This window comes from Pelodiscus sinensis, chromosome 3 (assembly GCF_049634645.1).
Source record: "Pelodiscus sinensis isolate JC-2024 chromosome 3, ASM4963464v1, whole genome shotgun sequence".
NCBI lineage: Eukaryota > Metazoa > Chordata > Testudines > Trionychidae > Pelodiscus > Pelodiscus sinensis.
Genome location: NC_134713.1, coordinates 183,954,326 through 183,968,142, shown reverse-complemented (window position 1 = coordinate 183,968,142; position 13,817 = coordinate 183,954,326). Strand labels below are relative to the sequence as shown.

The window sequence follows — 13,817 nt, the reverse complement described above, 5'->3', positions numbered from 1 at the left end:
TAGCACTTGGCACTTTGGTTTCTAGGAAGCTTGCTTCCTCCAAGCAATGGCCAACTCCTAGGTTCTATTGTTCTTCACTTCTATTTTCCCTACCCCAGGAAGCTTCAGATATTTCTTTAAATATTAGCATGCACAGAAGTACCACCTCACAAATACCAATTTCACTGCAGCATGATTTAGCAAAACACCAAATAAGACTTAATGGTGTAGCCCAAAGTAGGTTTTGCAAGATTTTTATTACTATATATGAACAGTAGGGTGTTTGGATTGCATTTAGCAGGCAGCTTGACATTTAGAAATAAATGAATTCACTTCTATGGCAAAGAAGTGTTTTTTCCTTCAGTGAACACCGTTCTTCAGAATATACTGCCTGTTTCCTGATTTCATTAGCAGTAATCAATACCCAAATACCACCACTCCTGCTTATAACAGAGCAGGTGACCTTACATTAGTCTGAACTGATCCAACAAGCACGTATCTATAATACATAGTATACCACTTTGAGTTTCTCAGATTGAAAATTCAACTCATTTTAGTTATGACAATACTCTTTAAACACTTATTTTGGTACCATGTGTTAGAATTGCCTGTTAAATGGACAAATAAAAAAATTGCAGTAAGTTTGCTGTAAAGAGCTATTGCCTCAATTTGTTTCCCATATCCAAAAGCATATTTGCACCAGTTTGTTTTAATCTACATCTCACAACATACTGAAGTTACACTTTGCAATCACACTGAGTTTATTTTTATCCACAAGGGAATGTACATGGTTATTTTAAAAACCATGAGATATTTACAAAGTAAGCTCCACATTGCAGTTCTACATAAATCTGAACAGTTTTACCTTTATGGGAAGAAGCATTACAGGCTAGCTTCCTGTGTCAGGCACTAATTTGATTAGTTCTGTACAAAGATCACATGCGCATTTGGTTTTAATTGACTCAGTTACTCTGCTACTTAATTTTGAAGTCTGATTTGTAATTAGTTCCTTTATTTTATTTTGGGGTATAATTTTTGGTGGCTTCTTACCAAACTTTCAACTGATTTAGTATCACTTAATTTCATCCTACTTATGGAGAATTGAATAATAACTAAGTTGTTGCACTAAGTTTATTAAATAAAGTCAAAACAGTATTTGATTAAAAGTATGGAAGTAACATAGAAAGACATGACATACTGGCAGAGTTACATCACCTTGAGTTGTTAGCTTTAAGTCATTCACATGTTAGGAAAAATTGTTTCCACCTCTACTACAGAGCAAAGTAGACAATTTCTAAATGAAGTCCTTCAGAAATAAATTAAACTTCATTGACTAAGACAGGGAAAAATACTGTACATTCAGAATGCATTATGCTTCCATGAACATTAGTCTTAAATTGTGTTCCAAATACAGTAAATAGGCCTGAAAGACTACAAGAACTTAGTCTTTTAGGCCATACTTCCTACTTACATTTTTGGGAAGGGTGTTTGGTTTACTAGAGGGTCTAGAGTGCCATTACTGCACATGATACATTTTGGGCACAATGCAAGCCTAATTTCCCCCTTAGCCATAAAAATTAAGACAATATTTATCACCATACAGTTTGATATTACTTCCAATAAGTACAATATTTATTAAACATTTCTTCAGTTGTTAGTTACATATTGTGCAACAAATTACAATATTCTGCAGCCACAAGTTATATGCAGAGTATGAAGAAACTATTAATCAGATAGTGTAATCTTTCCATTTATAACTCTACAAGAAAGAACTAGCAAATCTTACTAAACTTTATGCATGGAAAGTGACAGACACTGTTGTGCTGTTTGATACAAAATGGCTGAACTTCATCTTCAGAAGACTAAACCCAACATTTAAAACATGCCAATATAAACATCAAAACAAAAGATATATTCTAACCAACCACGGGAAACAGTCTGGTATCAGGAAAAGCAACAAGGATTACACACATTTATAAACCAGCACACAAAGGTTTAAACAGTTCTGAAAATGAAGTCAGCTGTCTTGAGTCAAGGGAATAAAAAAAGTCAGTATTGACCATTTACAATCTCTGACCTTTGTGGAGACGGTAAGAATCTGTTGTAGTGCAGCTACATACAGTACAATTCAGGCAATTTTTTCACTTGGGTTCAGATTGCAAAATTCATTGTTGTGAGACAAAGGGGAGGCAAATTTTAGCAGCAACCTCCACTAGACTGCTTGACTGGAGTGCTCTGAATTTTAACATTGGACTTCTCTGCACCACCAGCTGTAGCTCCAGGACCCATTCGTTTTTTAATCTCTGCAGCCATGGTCATGAAAGACTGTTCTACATTTGTGGCATTCTTTGCACTGGTTTCCAAAAATGGAATTCCAAGGGAATCTGCAAATTCCTGTGAATTGAGAAATAGCAAGTATTAAAGCCTTACGGTTTGCTACTTTAAAGCTCAGCATTCACCTGAGTTACTTAAAATCCATTTTCAGTTTAATGTGTGCAGGAAAACTACTGCTGGTTCAAACCACCATTCCACCCCTCCCCAGCAGAATCCCTAAATTAGATCACAGGCATTTCATAACCCTTCAGGAGACATACCGGGATTTGCATTTTCTAGTCCCAGACCATTTGAGAACAGATGTTGAGAGTTATTTACTTAAGTAGGAGGCATTCAAGTGGGTTCAGTTCAGATTTTTGATTAGATCATTTATAAGCCAATGACGTACCTTTGCTGTTGTATAGTCTACTACTTTCTTTGTGGTCAGATCGCATTTGTTCCCTACCAACAACTTGTTAACATTTTCACTGGCATAACGATCTATTTCTTGCAGCCACTGTTTTACATTATTGAAAGACTCCTAGAAGATAAGAGATTACTGTAAGCACTCCTCACCAAGAAAAGTTCCATTAACTTATTCAGAAATTGAGACAGCTTTCATAAGTCCACTATTGAAAGAGACATCTGCATATCCAGAGAACTTGAATTTCAGATGGTTTACATGAATTCATCTCCTCGGAGTAAAGCAAATGTTAACATGGAAGTACACAAGTGGTAGGAATTGATACAGTACACTAGATTTTCAGTAAGCCTTTGATGAGGTCCCTGAAAAGACAAGTCCTGGCCTTCCCTTTAAGCAAGTTAATAGTCCTTGATTTTTCCTGGATGAGTAACTGGTTAAAAGATGGGAAAGGAGGCAAGAATAAGTGATCAGTTTTCACAAGGGACAGAGGCAACAATAAGATCTCCAACAAACTAGTGACAAAATGGTCAGCAAAATCCAATGTTAAGTAATGCACATTCATTTTGAAGGTGTAGTTGGGATTGGAAAAAGGGTGTAATTTAGCTGTTACCACAGTCATGGTAAATTCCCTGAAAACATCCACTCAATGTCAAAAAGTTAACAAAATATTTAAAAATGCATAGAGAAGACAAGATATAATGCTGTCAAATCCACAATATGCCCACCCTTGAATACTGAGACAGTGACCTGATGCAGTGATGGTAGAACTGAAAAAAGCTGTAGACAAAGGCAACAGAAGGAATTGAGCAGCTGTTATAGGAGAGATTTAAAAACTGGGATTCTTCAGGTTAGAAAAGAGATGACGAAGGGGAAAGTGACAGGTTTATAAAGCCCTAAACACTTTCTCCATACTACTGATACCTTCATGCAACACAATAAGGGGTCATCTGATGACCCGTTGCACCCAATTGCAAGTAGTATGTACTTCACACGTCAACCTTTGAAACTCTGTCATAGGATGTTGAAGGACAAACGTAAAACTGGGTTCAAAAGAGAATGACTGTCATGGAGGACAAGTTCATCGATGGCTATTAACCAAGATGGTCAGGGATGTAACCTCCCTCCTCCCCCCCCCCCCATTTTGACTGTCCCTGAGCTTCAAACTGTTAGAAGCTTGGACTGGACCAGAGTTACCCTATTCTGTCTATTCCCTCTGAAATATCTGGCCACTGCAGAAAAATGACTCATGGGGCAAGCCACAAAAGCAGCCAGATGCCCCACCCCTGCAACATGGGAGCGTTGTTTTGAGCACCCAGAGAAGTAAAAATCACTATTGGGGGTGGGAGAACATGGAAGGGGACAGATGACAGGAGTGGAAATGCCCCAACAAATGCTGGGTCAGATCCACTCCCTGTATGACCAAGCCCCATGCTTTCAGACTTGGCAGGAGCATCTAGGTATTACTCACTGCGTCTTGAGGTCCCCTCATACCTGGCTCTCCCCAACTCATGGCTTCCTAACCTGAACCAAGCTCAGCTGCTAGTCCCATGTGGGCAAGGAGCACAATGCTCCTGCATGAAGTGGCTTAATCAGAGCCACCCCCAGAAGCCTCCACTGGTTCCACACCCACCCTCTGCTTCCAAGCTCCCACTGCTCTCCAGCCATGGGGGGGGGGGGGGAGGAGGAGGAGGAGAAGGATCACAACAGGGAGCTCCCTCTAACCCCCACCCCCCCTCCAATCAGCCCAATCCCCTGCTGCGCCTTCGCCTTTTAAAATGTTCTAAGCCTCCCAGCTCTCACTACATTTTAAAAGGGAGAGCCACAGCAGGGTTACCTCCTGGGGCTCTGCAGTTCCCCCCTTATTGATTAGTTGATAGAAATTCTATCAACTACTCAATTAGCTGATAATGCATTTTAACATCCTTAGCCCACACCTGGTGTGCTTGTTTATGGGGAGGAAGGAACAGGGGGGAAGAACAGTGGTCAGGGTATTTGAGACAGTGCAAAGGCCAGACCTATCAGGGTTGGGTGCAGCCAGCCCCTGGACACAGAGTCAGTCAGTTCCCACCTTTGCCTCAGTAGCCTGCATTCTCCACTGGCATGTTGGAGCCTCCACATTTGTTGACAAAGTTTTCAGAATTTTATTTTGGTGCAAAGTTTCCTCATGACTGTTTACCCAATCCTGCACTAGCGTATGTCAGTTCTCTGGCCTGGCCCCATTGCTTCCCTAAGCTCTTAAAAAAAAAAAAAAAAAAAAAAAAGGGCCAGGGGTTTCTGATCTTCAGATTATGACTAGCATTATGTAAGCCTCTAGTGCACCCATCCACAAGGGTTTCCTCCAGGGCACGTATTGGGGACCAAGGAGAGCTTCTCGCCCCAGATGCTCCACTGGCTTGGCACAGGAACCTAGATTCCCCTAGTAGCTGGCAAAACATTGAGCTGTCAAAGTGAAACAGAACATACACCAAGTACCATCCAATTCTTTTGGCTTACAAGTGTAAGGACTTTTTTTTTTTTTAAGTATAAAAGACAAACATTGGACTACTAAAGCAAAACATGTTGACAAGTTTGGTTCCTTTAGGTCAAGCTTCAGAGAATGTTTTGCACTCCATACTGAGGAGCATTCAGCCAATTGTATATTGTCCAGCTAACTGGGCTCATGGGGCCTTCATTCATCTTCAGATGCTCCCAGCAATAAAACCCTGTAAGACACCACTGGAATCACACATTGTGCTAATGCAATCACTGAGCAGTAATGAATTCAAAAGACTTAAGCAACTAAAGAGCAACATCAGCACCACAGCACAGAAGTTTGGTTCATAATGAAGATTTGCCGAGGGCATCTAACAGATAAAAAGCAGACGGGAAATCCTATTAGGATGTAGTTTGCCAAAATAAAGTAAGTTTGCTAACGTTAAGACACCTATTTATTTAGGAGATGGAAATAAATCCTTATTACTGAAGATTCTCAACTAGCTTTCATTTCAGAAGAACATAAGACAGTGACATCTTACCCCGAGAGCATCCAAGAGTTAATCCTATTATAGCCATTTGGCTATTAAGCTTTGTGTGTCCTAAAGCAGAATAATTTGCCATTGCAAAGCAGGAGTTCTCCTTTGGTTAAAATACAAGTTGTTTTAACCCTTCCATGCTGGTATCTGTTCCTGCTGCCAAATGCCAGCACACTGACATGCCCATGGCTCCACTACTTGTCCATTTTGTTGAAATTTTTTCCATCTCCAACATCTCTTCCCCGACTTGAAGCCCAGACGAATCAGCCATAAAACTACATCTGGCAGAGCTTAGAAGTTTGAAGTGGTATTTAAGTTTGTGTAATACTGGTGCAAGTCTGGAGAAAACTGGTCAGTTAGGAGATATTCAGCAAGTGTGACCAGATTTTAGCATTTAGAAATACCATTCATAGCCCTAGAGTGTCTGAGAAGATTCAGGAGCCAAATAAATTTACATCTAAAACAATTTTGTATACCTATTGGCCTAACTACTACACCAGGGTCTAACTTAGACCTTACCTGATCTGTAACATCATACACAACTATGATGCCATGGGCTCCTCTGTAGTAACTGGAGGTGATTGTTCGAAATCTCTCTTGGCCTGCTGTGTCCCACTGCAAAGTGTGATAATTAAGAAGGTTAGGACTAAACGTAAGGCGCAACTGTACCAGAGAATAAAATTTAATCTTTACAACCCAAGACTATCTGAAGCATCCAGTGAGTTGGCATAGAAATATCCATTAATGGTCACTGTCAGCTGTTTCAGCAGAGGTGCAGCTTAATTACATGTGAACCACAAAATAAGCTATGTTCAGCATCATTTCAGAAACAGCTGCCAAAATATGAGATTCAACTATAGCTGACCCTTCCATCTAGATTTACTGTTCCACTACAATACTTTAATATCACCTACGCTGGTGAAGACCGCCATATACTCCCTGGCTACGTCTAGACTGGCATGATTTTCCGCAAATGCTTTTAACGGAAAAAAGTTGTTAAAAACATTTGCGGAAAAGAGCATCTAGATTGGCACGGACACTTTTCCACAAAAGCACTTTTTGCAGAAAAGTGTCCGTGCCAATCTAGATGCGCTTTTCCGCAAAAAAAGCCCGGATCGCCATTTTCGTGATCGGGGCTTTTTTGCGCAAAACAAATCTGAGCTGTCTACACTGGCCCTTTTGCGCAAAAGCTTTGCGCAAAAGGACTTGTGCCCGAACGGGAGCAGCACAGTATTTCCGCAAGAAGCACTGAATTCTTACATGAGATAGTCAGTGTTCTTGCGGAAATTCAAGCAGCCAGTGTAGACAGCTGGCAAGTTTTTCCGCAAAAGCAGCTGCTTCTGCAGAAAAACTTGCCAGTCTAGACACAGCCCCTGGTAATAGCCTTAATGCATTCACCTGGGGGGCAAGCCCAGCTCCACAACCACTCCCGGGTGAAAGGAAATCAGGCCAGGAGAAGGAAGAGACAGCACCTGCACCCCAGTAAGGCAACAACTGATCTAAAACAGAACAGATACACATATCCCTTTCTTGGGGGCTGGTGTAAGCCCCTCAGTGAAGGGAGAAGATGACACCGTTTCAGCAACAGTATTAGTATAGATAAGGCCTTAAATTGATTTGCTTCTCTGAAAACCAAGTTAAGTGCATTAGTTGTTGCAAGCCATCTACAAATGAGCTTGTAGATTTAGCATGGGAAGATTATGAAAATACCACCTACAATAATAGTGATTTTCAACTATGCCTTAAGTATTCTACATAAAACTTTTTACCTTAAGTGGCTAGAATGATTCCTATTCACACTAGGAGAGTCTGAGATTTCCACGAAGTATTTTTTCCTCGGTACTAATGCAATGCTTCAGTTCAAAGTTAAGGTCAACAATATTAGGAGTGCCCATATCATAGTATAATCTCTCCTTATTGCATAGTAGTACAGGTTGAACTTCTAGTCTAGCATTATGGCCTCTCCTGATTTAAGTTAATCAGATGTCCACTTATGGGTGTGGCCAAGTTCCCCATGGTCCCATAAAGTTCAGACACCAGTCCTGGCTCAGTGTTCTGTGATGTTATTTAGCACTAATTTACCCATAATTGTCTATGAGTCCACTAAGCAGTGAAGTAGTTCCAATAGACAATATGGACTTCCTTTGGTCCATCAAATTCTCTGGTTCAGATCCCAAGGGTGCCACACTAGAGAGGTTCAACCTGTATAACTCAATGAACTTACAATAATTGTTTGTAAAGTCCCTGTCCACTGGTATGCTAAGAGCGGCGACTGCATTACAAGGAAGATATGCTGTAGATAGTCTATTAATAGACAAATGCTTGCTTTAGATTCATTCCAAACTCAACTGTTAGATTTTCTGGCTGCCATCCCTATAGAATCTGGGCACTTCAATTATTCTGGATGACAAATATTCTGCATAATATAAGTCAGCTACTGCCATTTACTAGCCCTACCCTCATACCCTATGTTATGGTAGCCATTAAATACCTTGCTAGGCTGGTCATCCTTGACTTATCCTAAATTGCACAACTGAACAAGTTTAGGCCAGAGTCTTTCCCAGAAAGCAAAAGCCAAACCAGCTTGTAAGTATTACAACACAGGAGAAAAGCCATGTTTCCTGGTGGGCAGATGAAGACCATTCAGGGAATTTAAAGATAAAATGCTTCATTTTACTGGAGTGGCTACCAAAGCATGTTATATGCCTATAATGAAAAAATGCATTTTTGTGTAGAACTGTTGGTGTTCTCTCAATGTCCTAGTTTCACTTCAGATTACTGTAACTTTGGCAGTGTCTAAGTGAGGATGGAGAAGCTGCAGTTTGGTAGAATCAATTAAACAAGTTAATTGATAAAACACTCCTAAATAGGGATGTGAAAGGTTAACTAGTTATCACCACCCTAAACAGGTAATGCCCATCTGTTCCAGTTAACTGGGGTTAGGGTCTGGAGCAGCTCCTCCAGTCACCCCAGGCAGGGGGGCTACTCCAGCTCTGTGGGGCCCAGTGCAGGCAGGGTCTGCTCTAGATGGCTGGAACAGCCCCTGTTTGTCTGTGCCAGGCCCAGACCATCCGTGCCCTACTCCCACTGCAGGTTACCTGCTGGCTTCCTGAGAGCAGGGAGGTAGCATCACTGCCGGGCTCTGCAGTATAAAGCTTCAGCAATCTTTATACTGCACAGCCCACAGCATGTAGCCACTAGGTTACATGGTTATCTTTTAAAACAATTTTTTCCATCCTACTCCTAAAGCCCTGCCTTAATACCTATTCTTCCAACAATTAAGCTTTAGGCCAGGTGAAAGATCTATCCCTTGTATATACCAGCCAGTCATACACCTACATACTGGCAAATAAACTGTTCCCCTGCTTCCCTTTATGCAGCTCATATACGGAGGTCTCCTTTGTTCTCAGGCAGCCAGCAAATGCAGGTAGGTCCTTGACCTCCCAATTCCTGCCTCTGCAACAGTCTCTATACAGAGCTACAGCTCAAGGACCACTTTGCTTGCCTTCCCCTCTCCTCCTCAAGTATCAGTAGCATCTGACTCATTCTGCTCCTTGCCTGTCCCTACAAGGAAGGAGGATACCAAAGTTACTCTTGCTAAGCAGGCTGCCTTTCAAAGTCCTAACACTTTGAAAGAGGCTATTTTTGCCCTTTGTGGCAAGTAAAAAATGCTTTATGCAAAAGCTCATTTATCTGCTGCTGTTGTATACAAAGTGCTAGTTCTATTTTTGTTAGACAGCCACAGGCAACAGATGAGAAGTCTACTTGACTTGGATAAATAAAACATTAACTCAGATGTGCATAACCTGTGTCAATTTGCAGTTTTGAAGTGCTTTGAGCTGTAAAGATAAGGCTAAATGTTAACACTACACCCCTTGGTCTGAGCTTCAGCAAACTCAAGATGTAATGTTAACTCAAACATTCTTTCTAGCACAAAGAACTTAGTATTAATCTGTATTGCTAAAATTCTTAAGAGTGTCTACATTCCTCAAGTGTTCATGTTGAACTTACCTGGTCACATCTTGTACTATGAGGTCTAACTGTACACTGAAGATTAAGGTCAGTAACCCAAATATTCTTAAATGCAACAGTCTCACTTATTTAGTATCACACCCATTCTTTGCTATTGAAGTGTTTTCCTTATGCTTTGTTTTTAATTCGTCTAAGCACCTCAGTTGAGATACTGTTTAACCTTTGAACTTAGACACATCTCTGCACATCCTATAAAATAGTCTACAAGCCTTATACTAAGTAGGGATATTAACAGGTAGCCACCTCAGCCCCTCCACGCACGTATTAGGATCCCTGCGATTAACCCCTTTTGTTTAGGAGTCACTTCAGGTTACTCAGAAATAAAGTACAGGCGGACAGTCCCATCAAGAGCTACGCAAGGTGCCAACTTTAAGATTTCTCGTGAGGACAGTGAATAGTACGCGCTTGCTTATAAGGTGCCAATAACTATGTAACTTGGTTTTCACAAAACTGTTCATGCTTGCGTACTGAAACATCTGACAAGCAAATCTGTCCAGTCTTTCACTAAGCACAGAAAAATGTGCATTATGCCTGATCTATGACATTAGCCATCAATCAGAATTACATAATTACTATTAAAAGCCTCTAAATACAGTCTGAGAGTTAAGACATACTTACTATTTGAAGTTTGATGGTTTTCCCATCTAACTCTATAGTTCGGATTTTAAAATCCACACCAATTGTGCTGATGTAACTTTCTGTGTATGTGTCATCCTAGAGCCAAAGAAAAGAATGAACTGAGTAATGATAGTACAATGAAATCTTCAGACACTCCTCTACAAATATCAGATACTTATGGTGAACAAACAAACCAGCCCTGTACACTGCTCCATACAATGCCTATGTTCTAAAAGAACATTATGTTCATTGGACTGTTGGTATAGTACTTAGCACAATGGGACCATGAACAAGTCCCCTTCAAACACTACCAACATACTTAGGAGCTTTTGAAAATGTTCCCCACAGGTACTTAAGTCACTCCAAAAACTGAAGTCAGTCCTTAGGAACCTGGATTTCACTAAAAGTCAGTGGGACTTGGTACCAAAGTCACTTTTGAAAGTTGTTCCTAGTCTAATTAAGAAATGGGGAATCCTAAAAAACAAGTGTATTAGGATCCCTGGGATTTTTAAAACCCTTTTTTAGGAGTCACTTCAAGTATCCTCAGAAACAAGACTAATTTTATTTAAGTTTCCTAAACATCTAGATGGAGCTTTGTGGAATTTAGAGTTAATTTAGCACAACTCTAACAAGAGCATTAGCATCTCTCAAACTAGCTTCCCACTTCACTTCCCTGGAGTTCTTTTCACAGTATATTTGCTTACAGACAGCTCCTACTGCACTACAGAGGTTTAGCATGGAAAGAATTAAGTTAATGGAGGACAGAGTCCTGGGAAACAGACTAAATGAGAGATTGATTTTCATCTCCTCTTGCAGATGTCTGAAGAGGAATACATTCAGTGGTCACAGAAATCCTTGCTGGGTTTATTGCAGACAGCTGGGATGCAACAAATTTGTATTTCTTGATTACCACCACTTTACCTATAGAATACAAACCCATGTAACCAATAGCCATTATGAAGGGAATCTCTTCAAATGACAGATGAATAGTGGAAGATAGTATATCAGTTCAGAACTGTGTTCACAACCCCTTCCTTCAAGTCAAGGCATACTAAGGAATCCCACCACTTGGTACCTTTTTAAAGTTTGATACTGCATTTAATTCATCTTAAGAATTTGTTTGTGCCACTCAAGTGTACCAGCATAAAGTAATTAGCAGCTTTAAAGAGGTCTGAATGACCATTTGTCCAACCAAATGAAAAGGAAGCCTATATAAAAAAAACCAATGCTAAATAACTTGTGCATCTTCCTTTGGCATGCCAGTTTCTGGTAAATCAAGCATCAGTCTCCTCAAGTGGAAATCTCAAACCATTACTTGAATACAGCTTTTGGTATCATGGACAAAATAGCTTTGAAAGCATGACTGAACTTACTGCAAATCTAAGTAGAAGGCAAGACTTCCCAACACCAGAGTCTCCAATCAGAAGTAGCTTGAATAAATAGTCACTGCAAAGAGAAAAAAATGATTTATATATCACTAACATTTAAAACTGGTATTTGAAGAACTTGAGTTACTCAGACCATGTACACTTTGGAGTAATACTATTTCTTCAAAATAGTAGCTTGCTACTGTTATGTTCAGGAAATAGGAATACCTTTGCTCCCTCAAGTTTAAAAAAGCATCCTGTAAACTGAATAAATAGAAGAAACTGACATATTGGACTGGAAAATTACATTAGACTTGCATTACATAAACAGGGTATTGTTTTTACTATATCTCATTCTCCTTTGTGCACTCACGAGTCAGTTACTATCAGTATACTCATGTTTCTAAAACAGCAAATTTGTAGAAGGATTTGTTAACCTCGTATCAACTGTGATTTTGAATCACAGCTTTTTTTATTCAAAAAGCAAATTTGAATAGCAAGAGTCAGTAAATATTTTTAATATCCGAGCACCAACTCAAGCAAGCATAAGCATGTAAACCAAAATACCTGGTCACAGCAGAAGAATGAAGAGATGAAACGGATAGTGTTTATTACATTCGAGTGCAATTCCGCCCCCTTTTTAGGATCAATACAATTACCTCCTCAACACCAAAGCAGAATTTATGCCTTGTAAAGTTTGCTCAACGACAACCTTACTGTTAAAAAACTACCGTCAGTCAGAAATAAATGGATTTCTTAACTGTCTAAAGTGTAAGCCTCAGACAGAAGGCTAACAGTGTAGTGTGCAAATCCATAATTTGCAATAGCAATCACTTAAATGCACGTGATCATAAGAACAGTACCTTAGACAAATTATTAGATAGTCTTGACTGAGAGCTAAAAGTGACAGAAAATGATAATCTATTCCATGCCATTCCTGTTGCTGTCTAGTTCAGACAGTTTGCTACTGGCAAACCAGAACACGGATTTTTCATGCTCCAAAAGATGTCCAATGTAACATTAGTTTTAAACACTCTACAGTAGGGATGTTAAAGTGAGTTTATTTCGGTAAATGTGTAACTCAGGGGGTGGGCAATAGTTTTTGCAGGGGGACAATGAATTTTGGTACATGGCTGCAGGCCGGCTCCACCTCCGGAAGGGGCAGGCATGGGGATTAGCTTCCCCCCAGAGGCTTTGAATTAAGACATAGGGCTCACACTTCCCTGCCTCACCACTAATGCATTACCTGGCAACTATCTGGGGTTGCTGCAACTATTTAAAGGGTTCAGTGTTAGCTCCTGCTGGGGCAGCACTGTGACCCATGAGCCATTTAAACTCAGGATCCTGCTGCCTGAGTTACCACCTAGATATTTGATGGCACAGGCAGCAGAATATAAATAGAGCAATTCACAGGCTGGACCAACAGGCCAGAACCCCTCCCCCCTGGACCTCATCTTGCCTAGTGTAACTACTGGAAATTTCAGCAGTTACATGTTTACACAAGGGGTTGCTGGTGTCCACTGAGAGTCTGCTTAAAAGCCAGCTCCCCTTAAGCACCGGTTCCCACCTGCCCTCCCTCTGGTACTGTTGCCTCTGATACAGAGGCAAGAGCATGGAGGAAGTGCCCTACCTGTAACTGGAAGTAGGCTCAGTTACATCAGTGGTCTCTAACCTTTTTACACCCAAGATCACACTTTAAATGACAGAGCAAGCCAAGATCTACTGCCCCACCCCTTCCTTGAAGCCCCACCCTCTGTTCACCTCTTCATCACTTGCTATCCCCAACCCTTACACTGCTGCTTCCCTCCCCGTGCCCCAATTCTTCTTTAGGAAGAAGTTTCTCCAATATTTGGCCTGTCTAGACTTGACCAAATGTCAGAAAAAAACCCTTCTTTTGGAAGCCCCCTTATTCCTCGTGGAAAGAGGAATATAGGCGTGACTGAAAGATCATGTTTGCTCTTCCACTAAAAGTGGAACACACACACACACACACATCCCTGGATGCAGAAGAGTTTTTCTGGGGTATCTCCGGAACCCTGAAAAACTCCTGCAGTCTAGACATTCCCTCACTGG

At 40.6% G+C, this 13,817-nt stretch overlaps 1 protein-coding gene across 1 annotated transcript in view; it reads right to left on the bottom strand.

The window, feature by feature from the left end:
- Positions 1–1,092: 1,092 nt before the first annotated feature.
- The window catches only part of RAB1A (RAB1A, member RAS oncogene family), a 29,564-nt gene continuing 16,839 nt past the window's right edge, over positions 1,093–13,817 (bottom strand). The window contains exons 2-6 of the mRNA XM_075925575.1: positions 11,751–11,823; positions 10,378–10,473; positions 6,247–6,342; positions 2,702–2,833; positions 1,093–2,373 (exon numbers count right to left, since the gene is read on the bottom strand). Of these exons, the coding sequence (XP_075781690.1) occupies positions 2,176–2,373; positions 2,702–2,833; positions 6,247–6,342; positions 10,378–10,473; positions 11,751–11,823 (595 nt within the window). The 3' untranslated portion in view covers positions 1,093–2,175. The remainder of the gene's footprint in view (positions 2,374–2,701; positions 2,834–6,246; positions 6,343–10,377; positions 10,474–11,750; positions 11,824–13,817) is intronic.